The following is a 21,867-nucleotide window of genomic DNA, read 5'->3' as shown; positions in this document are numbered from 1 at the left end:
GTTTAATCGTACTTGGGTTATGCAGCAGAACAATGATCCAAAACACACCAGCAAGTGCACCTCTGAATGGCTTAAGAAAAACAAAATTAAGACTTTAGAGTGGCCTAGTCAAAATCCTTACCTTAATCTAATTGAGATGTTGTGGCATGACCTTAAAAAGGCGGTTCATACTCGAAAACCCTCCGATGTGGCTGAATTACAACAATTTTGCAAAGATGAGTGGGCCCAAATTCCTCCAGAACATTGTAAAACACTCATTGCCAGTTATTGAAAATGCATGATTGCAGTTGTTACTGCTAAGGGCGGCCCAACCAGTAATTAGGTTTAGGGGACAATCACTTTTTCACACAGAGCCCTCTAGGTTTGGATTTCTTTTTCCTTTAATAAAGACTTTCATTTAAAAACTGCATTTTGTGATTACTTGTGTTCTCTTTGTCTCATATTTAAATTTGTTTTGTGATCTGAAACATTTAAATGTGACAGACATGCAAATGAATAAGAAATCAGGAAAGGGGCAAACATTTTTTCACACCAGTGTATGTACACAGTGACTGCACCAGCAGAATAGTGAGTGCAGCTCTGGAGTGTAATTAATACAGTGTGTCACTTGGGATCAGCACAAGATAAGTAATATAATATACAGTGGGTACGGAAAGTATTCAGACCCCTTTAAATTTTTCACTTTGTTTCACTGCAGCCATTTGGCAAATTCTAAAAAGTTCATTTTCTTTTCTCATTAAAGTACACTCTGCACCCCATCTTGACCGAAATAAAACAGAAATGTAGAAATTTTTGCAAATTTATTAAAGAAAAACTGAAATACATGGTCATAAGTATTCAGACCCTTTGCTCAGTATTGAGTAGAAGCCCCCTTTTGAGCTAGTACAGCCATGAGTCTTCTTGGCAATGATGCAACAAGTTTTTCACACCTGGATTTGGGGATCCTCTGCCATTCTCCCTTGCAGATCCACTCCAGTTCCGTCAGGTTGGATGGTGAACGTTGTTGGACAGCCATTTTCAGGTCTCTGCAGAGATGCTCAATTGGGTTGAGGTCAGGGCTCTGGCTGGGCCAGTCAAGAATGGTCACAGAGTTGTTCTGAAGCCACTCCTTTTGTTATTTTAGCTGTGTGCTTAGGGTCATTGTCTTGGCTGAAGGTTCACCTTCTAACAAGTCTGAGGTCCAGAGTACTCTGGAAGAGGTTTTCATCCAGGATATCTCTGTACTTGGCCGCATTCATGTTTCCTTCAATTGCAACCAGTCGTCCTGTCCCTGCAGCTGAAAAACACCCCATAGCATGATTCTGCGACCACCATGTTTCACTGTTGGGATTGTATTTTGCAGGTGATAAGCAGTGCCTGGTTTCCTCCACACATACCTCTTAGAATTATCACCAAAAAGTTCTATCTTCATCTCATCAGACCAGAGAATCTTATTTCTCATAGTCTGGGAGTCCTTCATGTGTTTTGAGCAAACTCTATGCTTGCTTTCATATGTCTTGCACTGAGAAGCTTCCGTCGGGCCACTCTGCCATAAAGGCCTGACTGGTGGAGGGCTGCAGTGATAGTTGACCTTGTGGAACTTTCTCCCATCTCCCTACTGCATCTCTGGAGCTCAGCCACAGTGATCTTGGGGTTTTCTTTACCTCTCTCATCAAGGCTCTTCTCCCACGATTGCTCTGTTTGGCTGGACGGCCAGGTCTAGGAGGACTTCTGGTGGTCCCAAACTTCTTCCATTTAAGGATTATGGAGGCCACTGTGCTCTTAGGAACCTTGAGTACTGCAGAAATTCTTTTGTAACCTTGGCCAGATCTGTGCCTTGCCACAATTCTGTCTCTGAGCTCCTTGGGCAGTTCCTTTGAGGATTCATGAGGATTCTCATTTGGTCTGACATGCACTGTGAGCTGTGAGGTCTTATATAGACAGGTGTGTGCCTTTCCAAATCGAGTCCTATCAGTTTAATTAAACACAGCTGGACTCCAATGAAGGAGTAGAACCATCTCAAGGAGGATCACAAGGAAATGGACAGCATGTGACTTAAATATGAGTGTCTGAGCAAAGGGTCTGAATACTTATGACCATGTGATATTTCAGTTTTTATTTTTTAATAAATTTGCAAAAATTTCTACATTTCTGTTTTTTTTTTCAGTCAAGATGGGGTGCAGAGTGTACTTTAATGAGGAAAAAAATGAACTTTGTTTCTTTGCAGCCATTTGGTAAATTCTAAAAAGAGTGAAAAATTTAAAGGGGTCTGAATACTTTCCTTACCCACTGTAGCGCACGCTTGTGCTAAGGCAGTCTTGCTAAGAGGCACCCATCACTTATTGAATTTGGCACCTTTTCTGAGTGGCATACGCTTCCGTGCACCGCGGCAAAAATAATTTCTGCCGTATTAAACGCTGGCATATTTGATGACTGACAGTCGGGCGTGGACACTCCCCTGTCCTGGATCCTCCCATTTCGACAGCTTATTCAAACTGCGAAAAGTCACAAAAATGTACAGTACAGACCAAAAGTTTGGACACACCTTCTCATTTAAAGATTTTTCTGTATTTTCATGACAATGAAAATTGTACATTCACACTGAAGGCATCAAAACTATGAATTAACACATGTGGAATTATATACTTAACAAAAAAGTGTGAAACAACTGAAAATATGTCTTATATTCTAGGTTCTTCAAAGTAGCCACCTTTTGCTTTGATGACTGCTTTGCACACTCTTGGCATTCTCTTGATGAGCTTCAAGAGGTAGTCACCGGAAATGGTCTTCCAACAATCTTGAAGGAGTTCCCGGAGATGCTTAGCACTTGTTGGCCCTTTTGCCTTCACTCTGCGGTCCAGCTCACCCCAAACCATCTCGATTGGGTTCAGGTCTGGTGACTGTGGAGGCCAGGTCATCTGGCGTAGCACCCCATCACTCTCCTTCTTGGTCAAATAGCCCTTACACAGCCTGGAGGTGTGTTTGGGGTCATTGTCCTGTTGAAAAATTAATGATGGTCCAACTAAACGCAAACCGGATGGAATAGCATGCCGCTGCAAGATGCTGTGGTAGCCATGCTGGTTCAGTATGCCTTCAATTTTGAATAAATCACCAACACTGTCACCAGCAAAGCACCCCCACACCATCACACCTCCTCCTCCATGCTTCACGGTGGGAACCAGGCATGTAGAGTCCATCCGTTCACCTTTTCTGCATCGCACAAAGACACGGTGGTTGGAACCAAAGATCTCAAATTTGGACTTATCAGACCAAAGCACAGATTTCCACTGGTCTAATGTCCATTCCTTGTGTTCTTTAGCCCAAACAAGTCTCTTCTGCTTGTTACCTGTCCTTAGCAGTGGTTTCCTAGCAGCTATTTTACCATGAAGGCCTGCTGCACAAAGTCTCCTCTTAACAGTTGTTGAAGAGATGTGTCTGCCGCTAGAACTCTGTGTGGCATTGACCTGGTCTCTAATCTGAGCTGCTGTTAACCTGCGATTTCTGAGGCTGGTGACTCGGATAAACTTATCCTCAGAAGCAGAGGTGACTCTTGGTCTTCCTTTCCTGGGGCGGTCCTCATGTGAGCCAGTTTCTTTGTAGCGCTTGATGGTTTTTGCAACTGCACTTGGAGACACTTTCAAAGTTTTCCCAATTTTTCGGACTGACTGACCTTCATTTCTTAATGTAATGATGGCCACTCGTTTTTCTTTACTTAGCTGCTTTTTTCTTGCCATAATACAAATTCTAACAGTCTATTCAGTAGGACTATCGGCTGTGTATCCACCAGACTTCTGCACAACACAACTGATGGTCCCAACCCCATTTATAAGGCAAGAAATCCCACTTATTAAACCTGACAGGGCACACCTGTGAAGTGAAAACCATTTCCGGTGACTACCTCTTGAAGCTCATCAAGAGAATGCGAAGAGTGTGCAATGCAGTCATCAAAGCAAAAGGTGGCTACTTTGAAGAACCTAGAATATAAGACATATTTTCAGTTGTTTCACACTTTTTTGTTAAGTATATAATTCCACATGTGTTAATTCATCGTTTTGATGCCTTCAGTGTGAATGTACAATTTTCATAGTCATGAAAATACGGAAAAATCTTTAAATGAGAAGGTGTGTCCAAACTTTTGGTCTGTACTGTATCTTGCACTTCTTCACTGCACACTATTTTTATGACTTTTCTGGTGTAAAAGCTTTGACGAAGTGACCCAAGTGACTCCACCAGCAGAATTTTGAGTACTGCTCTGCAGGATAATACAGGACATAAGTCAGGATCAGCAGGAGATATTCACAACATAATGTTGTGAATAAAGTTGTAGCCTTTTTATTTTTCTTCTAGCAGCTGGTCTCCACCCACTGACTTAGAAATTGGGGGGAAATTGGTGAAAAATGCAGGATACAAGTGATACAGCAGCCAGATAGTTTTACTCTTCATATACATGCACGACAGCTTTTTCTGAAATGACAGGGACGCTTTTAAATGATTGTGAAAAATGAAATGTAATTGTCTTTTCTTAGATTTTCTTTTTCTCTTCTTATTCACAGATGTCGGCTCATCAGGTCTCAGTGTCCAAAGTGCCCAATAGTGTAACCAATGTGAGGCGGCTCAGTGTCCCGGGCTACGAGGAGCTCCTACAGGCGCTGTCCAGCAGCGAGCGGCAGTGTGCCGAGACCATTGTCAGTATGGGCTATTCCTATGAACACGTGATGAGAGCCATGCAGAAGCAAGGACAGAACGTGGAGCAGGTGAGGGAGCCGGCCGACCTGGGGAGGAGACCTTGCATTAGGCTGCATTATCTGCTGGATGTGCCAACCTCCTGGAGAGCTGGGTCTGAATAGGAGGAGGTATTGCAGGACAAATGACTTAAAGGGAATCTGTCACCAAGTTTTTGCTCCTTCATCTGAGAACCGCATAATGTAGGGAAAGAGACCCTGATTCTAATGATGTATCGCTTAGTTTACTGGGTGCAGCAGTTGTGACACAGCGTTCTTAGATGTAGCAGAGCTCTGAAAGCTGCCCACACCCCGCTGATTAGCAGTTTGTGTACATTGTTTATTGACCGTAAGCTGCTAATTAGTGCTGTGGGTGGAATTTCACCAGGATTCACTTGTGCACCTAGTCCAGCAGTGATGATCTCCTGCTGATAAAACACTTATTATGACACAACAGCACAAAGCCTAATTAGTGACACTGCTGAAATTGTTGTCTCAGCCCCTAACTTATGCTGCCCTCTGATTAAATGGCAAAAACCCGCAGACAGATTCCCTTTAACCTGGGTAGTTTCTCCGGCTGACATGCAGTGCAGCAGCAGACACTCGATCTTGTGAGCCGGGCGAGGTCTATTCATGTTGCTACAACACAGATCTCCCGTTACGGTCACAGGATTAACCATTTCTGTGTGGGCTTTTAACCCGTTTAAACTGCCCCAAAATTTGGTTAATTTTCTGCCATTGTCAAGGCCCCACTCACTTTAGTAAATCTGCCCCAGTACTCCAGATATGATCTCACGAAGGCTACGGTCAGACGGCCGTATATTCTCTTATCCCAGAGAATTGGGTGGCTTATGCTAATGACAGTCTGATCTGAATGTCAGTGTAGTGTGATCGCATGAGAGAATCAGAACACATTGTGAGGAGAAGATGGAGAATAAAATGTCTCCATTAAATCAGGCTGCAGTCAGATGTCATCTGAGTGCAGTCGAATGTTTTCCACGCACCCATAGACTTGAATGGGTGAGTGCCATCCGCTTTCAAAGTGAAATCACAACATGCAGCAGATTCTGTCTATGAAAAAAGATTGTGCATTGGCACTGCCCCTTTATATAACATTGGTCCGAGTGCTACCCGAAAGAAAATTTGATAACACTCGTCCGATGTATACGCTGGTGTGAGCGAGCCCTAAAGCAGTATACGATAGGATCACAATTACTCTACATCTACTGTTTATACCTGGAGCAACCAAGCAGCGGACTTGCCTTCCCTACTGTCCGGCCGCACTGAACACATTCTCAAACTGTAATAAATCGGTCCCCATAAATCTTTCTCTTTTTAAAGTGCTGCCAATGTGAGCCGGCATACAATACTCGTTATGATGGGACCATTATGAAGGCTGTCAGTCACACCCAGGGAGCTGTGGTTAGAGGATCGAAGGCAGGACTGGTCCAGGGGGAAGGGACTCCTCACTGGACTAGTCCTGTCCTAGCATATAGGACATTGCAGAAAGGACTAGTCCAGTGAGGCGTCTGATCTCTGCATATAGGACGTTGTGGAAGAGACCCTCATTGAACTAGTCCCTTCTCGGCATATAGGACGTTGTGGAAGAGACCCTCATTGAACTAGTCCCTTCTCGGCATATAGGACGTTGTGGAAGAGACCCTCATTGAACTAGTCCCTTCTCAGCATATAGGACATTGTGGAAGAGACCCCCCTCACTGGATTAGTCCCGTCTTAGCATATAGGACATTGCAGAAAGGACTAGTCCAGTGAGGCGTCTGATCTCTGCATATAGGACGTTGTGGAAGAGACCCCCCCTCACTGGACTAGTCCCGTCTTAGCATATAGGACGTTGTGGAATAAAGCGGAGTTCTTCAAAGATTGCAGCGTTAGTAAGTTACACCTAACACTGTAAAAATATAGAATTCTACAGCTCATACCACTAAAGTAGCATTCAAGGACAGTTAGCGGACCTGACAGGCTGCCTAAGTCCTGTAAAAAGTAGTCGAATCCGTTAAAAAAGCAAGTATGACTTTTCCCCTTGGTGTGTCTGCTGGCTAAGAAGCGTTATAGGGAATACAATAGCGATCTGTGTATATTAAGCCCTTCTGGGTACACTTTTGTGGTTGGTGGAATTTCCCTGAAATTTCCAACAAGTTTATTCTTTATGGTAAATTCAGTTCTTGTATCACCTGAGCTTGTTATGAGAAGTGAAGTTGTTTGAAGATTTTATTGTTTACCCGATAACGTTCTGGTGGATTATATTGATGATGTTAACATTTATTTATATGTGTATTTATGGCAGGTGCTGGAGTACTTGTTCATCCACTCCCAACTGTGTGAGAAGGGTTTCGATCCATTGCTGGTGGATGAGGCTCTAGAGATGCATCGGTGTTCAGAGGAGAAGGTCGGTGTCCAGCGTTTAGCTTGTGAATCACACCGCCCTATAATATAAGCATCATTTACAAAGCACCGGATATAGGTGTGCTCACTCCAGTATATCCTGCCATGTATCACATTCACTTTGTCCTGTATTTTGATTGCATCATATTTGAAGCATCAAAAATGATCCCTGTAAGATCAATATTGTGTTTTTTTCTCATGAAACTGCAGTCACCTATTTAACTAGTGTAATATTTCCCCCCTACAGATAAGAATTTTGGCAATAGTAGAACTACTATAATACTGCCCCCTATGTACAAGAATATACCGTATTTTTTGGACTAAAAGACGCACCTAGGTTTTAGAGGAGGAAAATAGAAAAAAAATTTAAGCAAAAAATGTGGTCATGATGCACTGTTATGGGGTAGGGGATCTGCTGCTGACACTGGTATTGGGGTAATGTCCCCCAATTCTGTTAATATCCTCCATCCTGGTATGTACGGCCCCTCCTTCCTGGTATACGTGGCCCTCATCCCTATCTGGGCATGGCTGGCACCCCTTGATTCCCCCATCGCACTGCCCACAAAAAAAATTATACAAATTATTAAACAATTATACTCTTCTCCTCTCTCCTCCAGTGCTGGGTCCCGCTCTGCTGCCGACACTCTCACTGTGTGAGCCACGCATGGCAGGGCGCGCCCTCACACAGGGAAGTGCTGTGCCGGAATAGTCACTGCTCCCCATGCCGGGACTCTGTGTGTGGGGAACAGTGACCATTCACTCCAATAAGCGCGCACACTGTATCCGCAGCGCGGCTCCTGCTGTGCTTGGCGGTCTGTGTGCCCGCTATGAAAGACCATGAATATTCACTACAACCCATGGTAGTAGGTTGTAGCGAATATTCATGAGCTTTAATAGCGAGCACACAGACCGCCGGGTGCAGTGTGTGTACGCGCTATTACGGAAAATGAATATTCATTGCTCTCCACGCCCATGGGTGTGGAGAGCAGGGAATATTCATTTTCTTCAGCAGCGGGCACAGCGTAGGCTGCAGCAGGTGGCTGCTGCCTCCTATGCCCCTCTCTTCCTCCGCTGCCGCTCCCTCCCTAGCTCCCCCTACAGCCACAGAACATGTCTGTGGACTATAAGATGCACCCCCCACTTTCCTCCAAAATTTCGGAGGAAAAAAGTGCGTCTTATAGTCCGAAAAATACGGTAACTACTATAATACTGCCTCCTATGTACGAGAATAGAACTATTATAATACTGCCCCTATGTACAAGAATAGAACTACTATAATACTGCCCCCTATGTACAAGAATAGAACTACTATAATACTGCCCCCTATGTACAAGAATAGAACTACTATAATAGTGCTCCCTATGTACAAGAATAGAACTACTATAATACTGCTCCTATGTACAAGAATAGAACTACTATAATACTGCTCCTATGTACAAGAATATAACTACTATAATACTGCCTCCTATGTACAAGAATATAACTACTATAATACTGCCTCCTATGTACAAGAATAGAACTACTATAATACTGCCTCCTATGTACAAGAATAGAACTACTATAATAGTGCTCCCTATGTACAAGAATAGAACTACTATAATACTGCCTCCTATGTACAAGAATATAACTACTATAATACTGCTCCCTATGTACAAGAATATAACTACTATAATACTGCTGCTATGTACAAGAATATAACTACTATAATACTGCTTCTATATACAAGAATATAACTACTATAATACTGCCCCCTATGTACAAGAATATAACTACTATAATACTACCTCATATGTACAAGAATATAACTACTATAATATGTAATGTAACCATAACATTATTTCTTACTCTTATGTAAGCATCAGTTTTCGGTTTTCCTCCCCCCAGACGATGGTGTTTCTTCAGTTGATGAGTAAATTTAAAGAGATGGGTTTTGAACAGAAAGAGATAAAAGAAGTTTTGTTACTCCATAACAACGATCAGGACAAGGCATTGGAAGAGCTAATGGCACGCGCCGGCCCAAGCTGAATCCCCGTTCCCACCGCTATCACTATAGGCTCTTAACAAATGTTGGGATAGGAGAATCCTACGACAAGCTTTCCGTTCACAGAGGAGTGCGAAGAGCGCGCAGCCAGACCTGCCGTGTCCTACCATGTTATAATCTGTTCTACTCGGTTTTTCCCTTTTCACAAAAAACAAAACAAAACACGCCAGCTACAGAAATATCGTAAGAAGTGCCCTTTCACACCCAAACCTTCACCCCCATCCAAGAACCAGGAGGTTTCTGAACCTTTATATGCACGACAGTGGGGGGGGGGGGGGGGTCGCATTTTATGTCATTTCTATTTCTTTGCAGTGTAAATGGGAACTGAGAAGAATTGATGTGTGAAGCTGCTGATGCTTATACTGGAATACGGACAGATGTACCCTGATATGGCAAATATTAGTGCAATTAATTATTATTATTATTTGATACTTAGTGCTACACTGGTCATGGAGGACATAGAATAAGATGCAGACTAACCTGTTCTGTCTCATGCACCTTTTCAGCCCTGACTCGAGCGGCTGCTTGGTGGTGGTTACAGTTTAGCACTGGTAAAGCTGTGACTGATTATCGGGATTGTTTATATGCTATAAGTTATTGAGTTTTCAGAGCTTTATTTGTGCATCAAAGGACATTGTTCACCCACACCCCCCGTCTCAAAGGACCCAAAATTTGTAAGGTGTTAACTTAAAACAGGTTGATGCGTTGTCTGGTTCTAGCAGCTGTTGAGCTGCACAATGACAGCAGGTTGTAGTCCATTAATGTTTAATTTTTTTCCAAACTTGGTTAATTTTGTTTGAGATAACAATGTGGTTATTGGTGTAGAAACAGGAGGAAAAGTGCACAAAAGGTGTTGGGATTGTTTGAGCTTTCCTACTGCAAAATGGGAATCACAAATGATCTTTAGCGAAAGTAAGGGAGGAAAGGACGAACCTCACGGGACGGTCTAAAGGTTAGAAGAACTAACCGCCAACTCTCCAACTTCTGCAAAACTACTACAACTCTCATCATGCCTTGACTGCTTATGGTTTCAGGGCCTTGTTGGAGTTGTAATTTGGCCACTAGCTGGTGACTATTGCCACATGGTAAGTTTTCATTAACAAGCTCGAGGATTGATGGTCCCTGCAGCTCAGTAGTCGCTAGACCCAGATGTAAAGTAGCGCCACCTGTCCACGTGAACCAAGTTTCCTTAAGCACTTTGTTCTCCCCGCTTCTGTTCCTTCCCAGAATTATATCTAGTATTTCAAATCATCTTTTTGATATTACAAAGTGTATTATGTTGTACATTGTTTAAAGATAGAAAAGAAAGAACTTGTAAATCTTAAGTCTTGATGAATATATAAGTAATTTGCTAAATATTTTCTTTCTCCCTACAGAGGTACTAATAAAACTCTAAAAGAACAATCATTGTGTGCTTTATTATTCCTTGAAGTCATCCAACTCCCCTTCCACGCTGAACACTTGGTGAGGAGAGGCCGGGTAGGACAGCCAAAAGTGCAACTGCCTAAGGTCTGGCAGGAAATTGTCACGCACGTGGATCGTGGACCCACTGCGCCACGCTCCGGGCTTACCCTTGGAGGGATGTGGCTAAGTGGCCACCTGGTATTCGCTAGGGCTCTGGTGGAGTTAAGCTTGAACTGCAGTTAGCTGCCAGGTACCACTCCAAGGGCAGTCCCTGCTAATGCTGTAGCTAACCCCAAGGGTCAGGATTGCAGACACGGACGCTGGGTCCAATGCAGGACCGGATATTTGATGCAGGTTTAGACAGTGTGGATCCTGGAACACTTGACAGGACGGGTACTGGTTCAGGTACCATCGGAGCGGCTTTAGGCTCAGGTAAAACGATCAGGTTCAGACTAGGCAGGTTCAGGTTGTGACAGAATAGGTTCAGGGACTAGACCACTACCTAGCAGGGACGAAATAAAAAGCGCGTTGTACAAGCACCTCTCTATAGGGAAGGATGTCTTAATTTCTCGATACCTCCCAGCTATTGGCTGGGGGCAGATTCAGCGTGTGCGTGCTACCCCTTTAAGAAGCGGGGAGCATACGCGTGCACTAAGTGCGCCACCAGGAGACCCTTGCATGGGCGCAGGATTAAGAATCCACGGCAGAACAGGGAGACGTGGCCGTGACGGTATGTCAGCATCCCTGCCTGGAGGAGAGAGGAAACATGCAGGGACACCAGCATTGGCGTTACAGCAATGTTCATGGATCCTACTAATTAGAATATAACATATCCACTGCACAAGTCTGTCCGGTGGCTGACTGATTGCCCGGCGTGTTGCAGTGTCTCCCCACCCCGACAGTGTTTTGTTTTTTTTTCCCCCATGTATTTTGTTTATTTTGCAGTTTTTCATTTAAAACTGGTGCATGCATAGGAGACACAAATACTAGAAAAATTCCTCTAAAGTTGCCACTATGCATTAATAAAGCTGATTAGCGTCTCCGAAGACCCAGAAGCTTTTTAATGCTGGCGGTTAGCCCAATATAAGCAGCTGAATTGCGGCTTTCCGCTTTACCACTTCTATCTTTTTTCCTACACTCTGACAGCGCCATACAGAGTGAGTATCCGCCTACAGAATAAAAAGGTGGTACCTCTCTGTACGCCTCAGTGTGATTTCCTGTACCTGTGATGAGGAAACCTACAGCTGTTTGAAGATGGATATACCTGGGGAGATTTCTTTAGGGATTGCAGGAGGCTTTCCCGGGGTCACCAGCCGACGTGGATCCCTTGGTCCCGTCGACTTGTGACGGCTGCCCTCTATCTTTTCCATGCGGTTGCTGGAATAGGGATGGGACGCCGTTCTGCCCCCATGCTTCTGGGTCCGGAAGTTGGTCAGGATGTGACAGAACGCTGACGTACTTGCGCTCTGCAGGGGATGACAGCGCACAGTCACCCGATCCCAATGCATATAGAGTCCGTCAGGGCCGGGGGCTCGGTTACAGCTGCCGCTCTGTAGTCCGAGCGGCGTAAACGCCGCTCCTGTGACTGACACTGGAACACTGCTGGGGGGAAAAAGTTAATTTTCTCCCTGCAGAGTTTGGCTAAGTGCGGGCGCCGGGGAGGTTAATCTGCAGGCTATTACCTGCAGATTAACCCCACATCTGCAAGTTGATAGCGTTTTTTTCTGGTGACAGGTTCCCTTTAACTCAGACGAGATCTATCCCATATTTTTTTTTTTTTAATCGGATAGCACACTGACCCTTAGGCCATGTGCCCACGTAGCGTTTTTACGGCCGTGAAAACGCTTGTAAAACCGTCTGCCATGTGAATTCGGATGTGTTGTGCACATGATGCGCTAATTAGCGTGTCAAATTCGCATTGCGTTGCAAAACGCAGCATGACCATTTCTACCGCAATTACGCTGCAAATTCGCGGCCTTTGAGGAACATTGAAACGCAGCAAACACGCAGGTATATGTGGATTTGCTGCGTTTCAATTAAATTCAATGGCCGCTAATTTGCAGAGTAATTGCGGTGCGTGTGGTACCCGGGATGTACAGCTCCTCTTCATCCCGGCTACCACACGGTGAAAAAAAGAAAAAGTTAAAATTAAAAATACCTGTATACTCACCTCTCCGGTCTGCTCCCGGCCGCGTCCCCTCTCCTCGGCGTCCCGCGGTGTACTTGCAGGACCTGCGGTGACATCATTTAGTTAGCTGATGGTCACACGACCATCACCTGACCGCTGACGTCAGCGGTCGCGTGACCATCAGCTAACTAAATGATGTCACCGTAGGTCCTGCAAGTACACCACAGGACACCAAGGAGAGAGGATCGCCGCCGGGTGGAGACTGGAGAGCTGAGTATACAGGTTTTTTTTATTTGTAACTTTTTTTTTTTTTTTATACTATAGGTGCAGCATTTTAAAGCATCTAAGTTGGTCACACAATATAAATCCATGCCGGTTGCATGGATTTATATTGTGTGACCAACTTGTCAAGGACTTTTCCAAGTGATGCTCAAAATCGCTTGAAAAGTGATTGAAAAAACACATGCGTTTTTTTCAGCATTTTTGCATGCAAGTCTCCATGCGTTTTTTTTTTTTTCTGCCAGAGAGGCAAAAACACTCTGCATCAAATCTGCTACGTGGGCACATAGCCTTATTCAATGAGGCAGTGCAGATGGCTGATTTTTTTGACTGACAGAACCTGTCAAAATTGCGGCATGCTGTGACTTCACACTGTTCTCTGATGAGTGCGAGGAAAAAAAATTGTGTGCCACATGGACCATCAGTATGTCATCCCATTTTTACAGATACATTTTACAATTCTGTATGATGGGAAACCATAAAGGGTCCTGTAAATGATTAATAGCTGCTGAGTAGTATGTCTTTGGAGTGTGGGAAGAAATCCGAGTACTCGGAGGAAACCCACGTAAACATGTGGTGAAAATACAATTAATCCTTTTAAATTTTGTCCTTGGTGGGATTTGAACTCAGGTCCCCAGTGCTGCAAGGCTGCAGTGCTAACCACTGAGCCATCAATTATCAAAAGCCATAAGATATTGGATGCTTCTGCATTGTTTTTTTGTTAGGATCTATTTCTCATTATTATAGACAGTGAGTTTTCTTGGTTAATAATGTTACAACCAACCTCCACCTTCCCAGGGGTCCAGGCTGGGTAGAAATTAAAGTATAAAAATTCACAACAGTGGAAAGTGCATGTTTTTTTTTTATTATGGATATCACAATCATTAAATTATAAAATAAAGTAATAAGTCAAACATTTCATAGCACACACAACCCTGACCTTAACCCTTCATAGCCCAGAAATATCTGGTTTTGATTTCATATATAATCATTGTAGAAGTGGATCAGTCTGAACAAGTTACTTTAATTCACCTGTTGACTGGACAATTCTGCTGCAGCACATCTTTCTTCGAACACTGATGTTCTGTTAATCCTCCTGGAAATGCAGAAAGTAGTTGTCTTTGTACAGCTGGGTGACGAGGAGAATTCTGACACTACAATAGTGTTGGACTATGTAGAGGATATATTAACTTACAGGAAGAATAACACTGGAACAGCACAAAATCAAACTCTTAAGAAAATACTTGTATTCCCAAGAAACATCTTCCCAAAAGACACCTCTGGAGATCTAATATATCCTCTTGTTATCTTTTATTCCACTGATTGTACATTTTTGCACAACTCTTAGTTAGATTAAGTAAAAAGTAAAGATTGAAACAAGTAAAAAAAAAAAAAAATGAGTTAAAGGGGTTGTCCACTACTATTACATTGATGCCCTATCTGTATGATAGGGCATCTATGTATGATCGGCCGGTGTCCCGCACCCGGCACCCCCGATCAGCTGTTATCGGTGCCGGCGGCTGGAAGTCCTAGCCTGAGGTGCTTGGCCGTCCATCTGTAGTGGCCGCCGCGGTGGACTGCAGATTCACCTCCCATTGAATTGAATAGGTGGCGGATGTGCAGTAACAAGCGCTTCCGGCCAACGGCACCGATAACAGCTGATCGGAGGGGGTGCCGGGTGCAGGACCCCGGCCGATCATACATTGATGCCCTATCCTACGATAGGGCATCAATGTGAAAGTAATGGACAACTTCTTTAAGCCTCTGGGCAGAAGGGGAGGAAAGGGGAAAAAACAGATGCAAAAATGGAAATCTGTTATGTGAAAGTGCCTGCTAAACTTATTTTTTTCTGCCACATAGCTGTATGAAGGCTTGGTTCGTTTGACAAGTTGTACTTTTGAATGACACCAATAATTTTACCACATAGTGTACTAGAAAATGGGGAAAAAAATTCCGTGTGTGGTGAAATAGTGAAAAAAAAAAAACATGCAATTTTGATATTTTTTTGGTGAATTATTTTTACGGTGTACACTTTGTAGTAATAACCTTGCAGTATGATTCTCCTCAATACGTTTACGGCGGATCAAACCAAGCAAGCACAGCGTATTACCATGGGTAGCTGTTTACCCAAAATGGGAAGAAAAGATTTAAATTGTGGTTTGTTTGTTTTTTTTAAAGATGGTTCAGATTAGACCTGTTGTCTGAAAATGTATATATCCCTTTAATCTTATCAGGACGATTGATTATTAATTGCTGCCGATTCAAAGAGACAATCATCTGTCATGACTGTGCAGGAGAGACGGTAAATGAAGAATTATTCCCTAGTCCTACAGAAGATGCTGGGGTCACATCTCTGGTGTCATCAGAAAATGAGCTCTTTTAATCATATGTTTATAATGTATGTGTTTTTTAAAAGAGAAATTTTCTTCAATTTCATATTTAAAAAAGAAAAAGCAGCTAAAATTTTGCACTTTTCACTCTTTTCGTTACACCTAATTTTAGACACATTTACTGTTCTTCACATAGGACTTTTTTGACAGGATTACAACGAAAGGTAATACCTTTATATAAAGTAGGTAAGTGGTGTCACAGCTCACCTGCTCCCCCTCCCTTCACAATGAGCCTCTCTTTAATTAGAGCATGCTCATTACATACTTCAACACAACCAAGTGAGGTCTGAGTCAGTCTATTGCTGCTAATATCCATGTGGCTTGAAGTCTTGCAATAGGCCTAGTGGTCAGTGAATTTTTAAATGTTTTTATTTTTTTAAATATGGATCATGATATAAAAAAAAAAAAACATTTACCAAAAATGCTTTAAAAATACATTTCCTGCCAATGCATTTTCATTTAACAAACTAACAGCCATTCACTAGTCATGCCAAGGTAGAGGGGTTAAAGACGGCTGCGGCCAGTGATTGCCTGCACTGGTCACGTGTAGTAGATGCGGCATCACTGCTGCCGCCTGGCAAAGAACAACAAGGAGGCTGTGTGCCCACTATGCGTTTAAGTGTTTCCGCAGTGGCAATTCCGCTGCAGAAACGCTTAAAAAACACTTGGTAGAAGGTCTGCTATGTTCCCCAATGATAATCCGCATGTGCTGTGCACATGCTGCGGAAATTTCCTCTGCGGATTATCATTGTAGAAAAATCCGCAGCATTACCAATTATTTTGCAGAAGCGCTGCGTTTTTGCCGCCATTGACTTGCATTAGAACGCATGGAATCCGCATCACTGCATCTGCACATGCGGATAACATGCGCTTCAATGTGCGGATGGTACCCGGGTGTGGAGGACAGGAGACTCTCCTCCGGACCCCGGTACCATAGAACCTGTAAAAAAAAAATAAATAAATAAATATTATACTTACCTTCTGATGGCCCCTGGTGTCCTTGTCTCGGCTTGCCGGCAGCTCGCGGTAGACTAAAAGGACCTGCGGTGACGTCATTTAGTCATGTGACTGGTCATGAGACCGCTGACGTCAGCAGGTCCTTTAATCTCCCACGAGCTGCTGGCAAGCCGAGACAAGGACACCGGGGGCCATCAGAAGGTAAGTATAATATTTATTTTTTTTACCATTCTTTCGGTCACACTATATAAATCCATGCTGGTGAGACATAGTATAGTTCTTCTGATTTACTATATTTCTAATTGGATGTATTTGCTAATATTATTCTTACACACTACATATTAGGATAGGCTTTTGGAGATGGGAATACTCCTTTAACATTTAATTTTGTGCTCCTGATCTTCCTGAAGTTTCTTTGCCTTTTCTATGCCAGTCCAAAAATCTAGAATACTAGATCTGGTCTCACTGATGCTGGATTAAAGGAATTTTACTGTATCATGGCTTGTTCACACATCGCATTTTGCCGTTGAAAAATAACGCAGCTTTTACGGTACCAGCAAAGTGAGTAAGATTTCTGAAATCTCGCACTCAAACGCAGCATTTTTCCTGCCGACAATTATGTTTTGCAGTAAGAAAACCTGCTGCGAATACTAAACTGGTGCACGTACCCTTAGCATACTCCTGTTCCCGTCTAGTATCACCGGTCTGGGCACTTTATATCGTGTCTTCTGCTTTGTGTCGTATTCTATAAAGGTGAAGAAGTCTGAAAACTTTCCAATGCATTAACGGAACATTCAGAATATGGTGAAGGATTCCTACCATCTCCTGTGCATGATAAAAAAAAATTCTCTTTAACCCTCTATGAAATCTTTCATATTTTCATTGCCTCTTGATCCAGGCCAAGAAAAATGTGAATTATAAAAGAGTCACTTTATTTTGGGATTAATAAAACAGCACCAAATATTGCTCATTAATACATTTCCTCCACTGTGACGGAATATCCCATAATATATCCCCACTGACATTATGGGCTGTGCAGGCCCAGGCTTGTGACCTTTCTCAGCTGATGAGTTCTCTCTTGGTGATGGGTTAAGCGCAGCAGAGACAGTCGTCTAACTTTTGTGTGTTCTTTTCATGGACAGAGGGCGGCAGAGTCGACGTCTCCGCAGGTTGGTTTTCCAGGAACCTCTGCAGCTGAGCTCTCAGGGTTTCTATGTGTTTGCACTTGAGGACCAGGATCTCATCCAGCTTCTTCACATATTCTGGAAAATCCTACGGACAAGATGAAGCCATTGTTTTAAAGGTAAAACATTCCCTTACAGCGTTACAGTTGACCGGGGCTCTGGACCCCACTAATCATGATCACAATGGTCTCTACATTGTTATACCAGGCATAGTCCAAAGGCAATGGGGATTTGCTGCACAACCCATTAACAAGAGTGGCACCGCGTCTGGGAAAAAATCCAATAGGGGGCCCCCTTTATTCTTATGAACATCACCTGGAACCCCGAACAGATACACATGGAAATCTATAACGGAAAAAATGACTGATTTTTTTTATTATTCTTTATTTATTTTTAGGAGCTTCCAATGTTTTCGATTGTGAAGGTCATAATTTTTACTACGACACAGCAGTTCAGAAGATTATTTTTTTTTTTACTTTGTAATATGGCCACATACGTTTTATTACCATATGTACAGTACAGACCTTCTCATTTAAAGGTTTTTCTGTATTTTCAGGACTTTGAAAATTGTACATTCACACTGAAGGCATCAAAACTATGAATTAATACATGTGGAATTATATACTTAACAAAAAAGTGTGAAACAACTGAAAATATGTCTTATATTCTAGGTTCTTCAAAGTAGCCACCTTTTGCTTTGATGACTGCTTTGCACACTCTTGGCATTCTCTTGATGAGCTTCAAGAGGTAGTCACCGGAAATGGTTTTCACTTCACAGGTGTGCCCTGTCAGGTTTAATAAGTGGGATTTCTTGCCTTATAAATGGGGTTGGGACCATCAGCTGTGTTGTGCAGAAGTCAGGTGGATACACAGCTGATAGTCCTACTGAATAGACTGTTAGAATTTGTATTATGGCAAGAAAAAAGCAGCTAAGTAAAGAAAAACGAGTGGCCATCATTACTTTAAGAAATGAAGGTCAGTCAGTGCGAAAAATTGGGCAAACTTTGAAAGTGTCCCCAAGTGCAGTTGCAAAAACCATCAAGCTCTACAAAGAAACTGGTTCACATGAGGACCGCCCCAGGAAAGGAAGACCAAAAGTCACCTCTGCTTCTGAGGATAAGTTTATCCGAGTCACCAGCCTCAGAAATCGCAGGTTAACAGCAGCTCAGATTGGAGACTAGGTCAATGCCACACAGAGTTCTAGCAGCAGACACATCTCTACAACAACTGTTAAGAGGAGACTTTGTGCAGCAGGCCTTCATGGTAAAATAGCTGCTAGGAAACCACTGCTAAGGACAGACAACAAACAGAAGAGACTTGTTTGGGCTAAAGAACACAAGGAATGGACATTAGACCAGTGGAAATCTGTGCTTTGGTCTGATGAGTCCAAATTCAAGATCTTTGGTTCCAACCATCGAGTCTTTGTGCGACGCATTGGAAGTGCATTGAGGTGAAGGGTGCATTGCTGGAAAAGGAAAAAAAAAAAAAAAAAAAACTCTTTAAATCTCTTAGTTTGCGAGTGTGAACGAGCTGCGTGTGTCCGGTGCGTAAGTGCGAACGAAAGTAAGTGTGTGACTTGTTTTTCAGTGACTTTGGATTCAGGGAGTTTGGAAGGGAGGACTTAGGACTGAATTGCTGACTGTATTTCATTCTTTCTTTACTATTCTTTCTTTACTTTACTTTTTACTTAATTAATCCACCTGACCTACTTATCTGATTTCCCCGTCCATACTTGATACTTAATTGATCCCCCGCCGATATCTAATTGATACACTTGCACATCCCTAATTGATCCCCGTCCATACACCTATATATAAATAATTGTGTTTTGTACTTGTGTATATATATACTGACTGTATCCCCATATTTAGAATGACGTCCATGTTGGCTGGAGCAGTGCAGTGTACATCTTGCGCAATGTATGCATTCCGTGAGCAACCGCTCGAGGATCCATACTGCTGCGAGAGATGTGAGCATATCGTGCACTTGGAAGCCCAAATTCTGGATCTAAGTGCTCAGATAGCGATACTGAGGAGCATCGACAACATGGAACGGAGTTTGCTGCTCACCGAGCAGACACTCAATGGGTCAATACTGGGGGTGGAGCATAGAGGGGAAGTGCAGGCTGAACAGGCAGGGAGCTGGATAACAGTTGGGAGGGATAGAGGGAAGAAGTATAGGAAGGCTGGTTCAGAACCGGCATTATTGGAGCACGACAGATCCTCTGACCGCCGGGGGAGTGTATGCTCCAGTAATGAGGGGGAGGGGGGAAGTGTAGGGCAGGCAAGACAGGTTCTGGTAGTGGGTGACTCTATTATTAGGGGGACAGACAGGGCAATCTGTCACAAAGACCGGGATCGCCGAACGGTGTGCTGCCTCCCTGGCGCTCGAGTCCGGCACATCGCGGATCGGGTTGACAGGTTACTGGGTGGGGCTGGCGAAGACCCAGCGGTCATGGTCCACATCGGCACCAATGACAAAGTGAGTGGTAGATGGAGGGTCCTTAAAAATGATTTCAGGGACCTAGGTAGGAAGCTTAGGGCAAGGACCTCCAAGGTAGTTTTCTCAGAAATATTACCAATCCCGCGAGCCACACAGGAGCGCCAACGGGAAGTTAGGGAGGTGAATAAGTGGCTAAAGAGTTGGTGCAAGGCAGAAGGGTTTGGGTTCATGGAGAACTGGGCCGACTTCGCGGTCGGCTACAGGCTCTACCGTAGGGACGGGCTGCACCTCAATGGGGAGGGTGCAGCGGTGCTGGGGAAGAAGATGGCTAATAGGTTGGAGGAGTTTTTAAACTAGAGATGGGGGGGGAAACCAAGGAGATAGGTGGGATATGAGGCAAGCAAGGGGGAAGGGGAGAAGTGAATATAATGAGGGTGGAGAGGGGGGTGGGGACAGTACAGTTAGATCGGTAGAGAAGAATAGGATGCTAAATAACCCCAAAGTTTTATCTTGCATGCTGACCAACGCAAGAAGCCTGACCAATAAGGCGGATGAGCTGCGGGCGCTTATATCGGAGGAGAGGTATGACATCGTAGGTATAACAGAGACTTGGCTAGACGATAGCTACGACTGGGCAGTAAATTTATTGGATTATAGATTATTTAGAAGGGACCGGAAACAGGGGAAAGGCGGAGGAGTCTGCTTATATGTAAAGTCATGTCTAAAACCCAGACTAAGGGAAGATATAGGAGAGGGAGAAGAGGGGGTCGAGTCCATGTGGGTAGAGATAGAGGGAACTAAAAATAATAATAAAATATTACTGGGGGTCTGCTATAAGCCACCAAATATAACAGCAGATTCTCATTCTCCTCTATTAGGACAAATAGACAAAGTAGCAAAACATAATGAAGTGATTGTAATGGGGGACTTCAACTACCCGGATATTGACTGGGAAACAGAAACCTGTAGATCTCAGAAAGGAAAAAGGTTCTTGACAAATATTAAGGATAATTATCTCTCCCAACTAGTGCAGGAACCAACGAGAGGGAAGGCCGTGTTGGACTTAATATTGACTAATAGGCCTGATAGAATAACTGAGGTACAGATAGGGGGGCACCTAGGTAATAGCGACCATAATATTATCGACTTCAAAATGCCCTTCAGTAGGGTTATCAATAAGGGAACAACAAAAACATTAAACTTTAGGAGGGCGAAGTTTGATCAGCTGAAAGAAAACCTTCAACTTATTGACTGGGACAAAGTTCTTAATCAAAGGAATACGAATAGTAAATGGGAAACCTTCAAAAGAATTCTGAATACTCAGTGCGAGAGGTATATACCGTATGGGAATAAAAGGGCCAGAAATAAGAGGAAACCAATATGGTTGAACAAGAACGTAAAAGGGGCGTTAAATAGCAAAAAAGAGGCATTCAAGAGATTAAAACAGGAAAACAGTAAGGAGGCACTAATGTGTTACAAGGAAAAAACGAGAACCTGCAAAAAACAAATAAAAATAGCGAAGGAGGAAACAGAGAAACGTATTGCTAGGGAAAGTAGATCAAATCCCAAACTGTTCTTTACGTATATAAATAGTAAAAGGATTAAATCGGATAATATTGGACCGATAAAAAGTGATGAAGGCAAAATCATAGAGAAAGATGAGGATAAAGCTAATCTATTAAATAATTTTTTTTCGACAACTTTCACAAAGGAAATAGAACTAACAGGCGAAATGAGAAGTGACAAGCTTAATCCTCCACTAAGTATGACTAATCTAACCCAAGTTGAGGTACAGAAACGCCTCAGTAGCATTAAAATAAACAAATCACCAGGACCTGATGGCATACACCCACGGGTACTAAGGGAACTAAGTAATGTGATAGACAGACCGTTATATCTTATATTTAAGGACTCTGTTGAGACTGGGTCTGTGCCACTT

At 43.2% G+C, this 21,867-nt stretch overlaps 2 protein-coding genes across 2 annotated transcripts in view; one reads left to right on the top strand and one right to left on the bottom strand.

The window, feature by feature from the left end:
• Positions 1 to 10,548, top strand: part of UBAP1 (ubiquitin associated protein 1) — a 29,828-nt gene extending 19,280 nt beyond the window's left edge. The window contains exons 5-7 of the mRNA XM_073680402.1: positions 4,533 to 4,733; positions 7,006 to 7,107; positions 8,988 to 10,548. Coding sequence (XP_073536503.1) covers positions 4,533 to 4,733; positions 7,006 to 7,107; positions 8,988 to 9,128 — 444 coding nt within the window. The 3' untranslated portion in view covers positions 9,129 to 10,548. The remainder of the gene's footprint in view (positions 1 to 4,532; positions 4,734 to 7,005; positions 7,108 to 8,987) is intronic.
• A 5,893-nt stretch (positions 10,549 to 16,441) lies between these two features.
• The window catches only part of KIF24 (kinesin family member 24), a 31,155-nt gene continuing 25,729 nt past the window's right edge, over positions 16,442 to 21,867 (bottom strand). The window contains exon 13 of the mRNA XM_073680395.1: positions 16,442 to 17,574. Within this exon, the coding sequence (XP_073536496.1) occupies positions 17,392 to 17,574 (183 nt within the window). The 3' untranslated portion in view covers positions 16,442 to 17,391. The remainder of the gene's footprint in view (positions 17,575 to 21,867) is intronic.

This window comes from Phyllobates terribilis, unplaced genomic scaffold, assembly GCF_046119375.1.
Source record: "Phyllobates terribilis strain yellow unplaced genomic scaffold, ASM4611937v1 Scaffold_1__5_contigs__length_1240528914, whole genome shotgun sequence".
NCBI classification, from domain to species: Eukaryota; Metazoa; Chordata; class Amphibia; order Anura; family Dendrobatidae; genus Phyllobates; species Phyllobates terribilis.
This window is presented reverse-complemented; position numbering and strand designations above follow the sequence as displayed.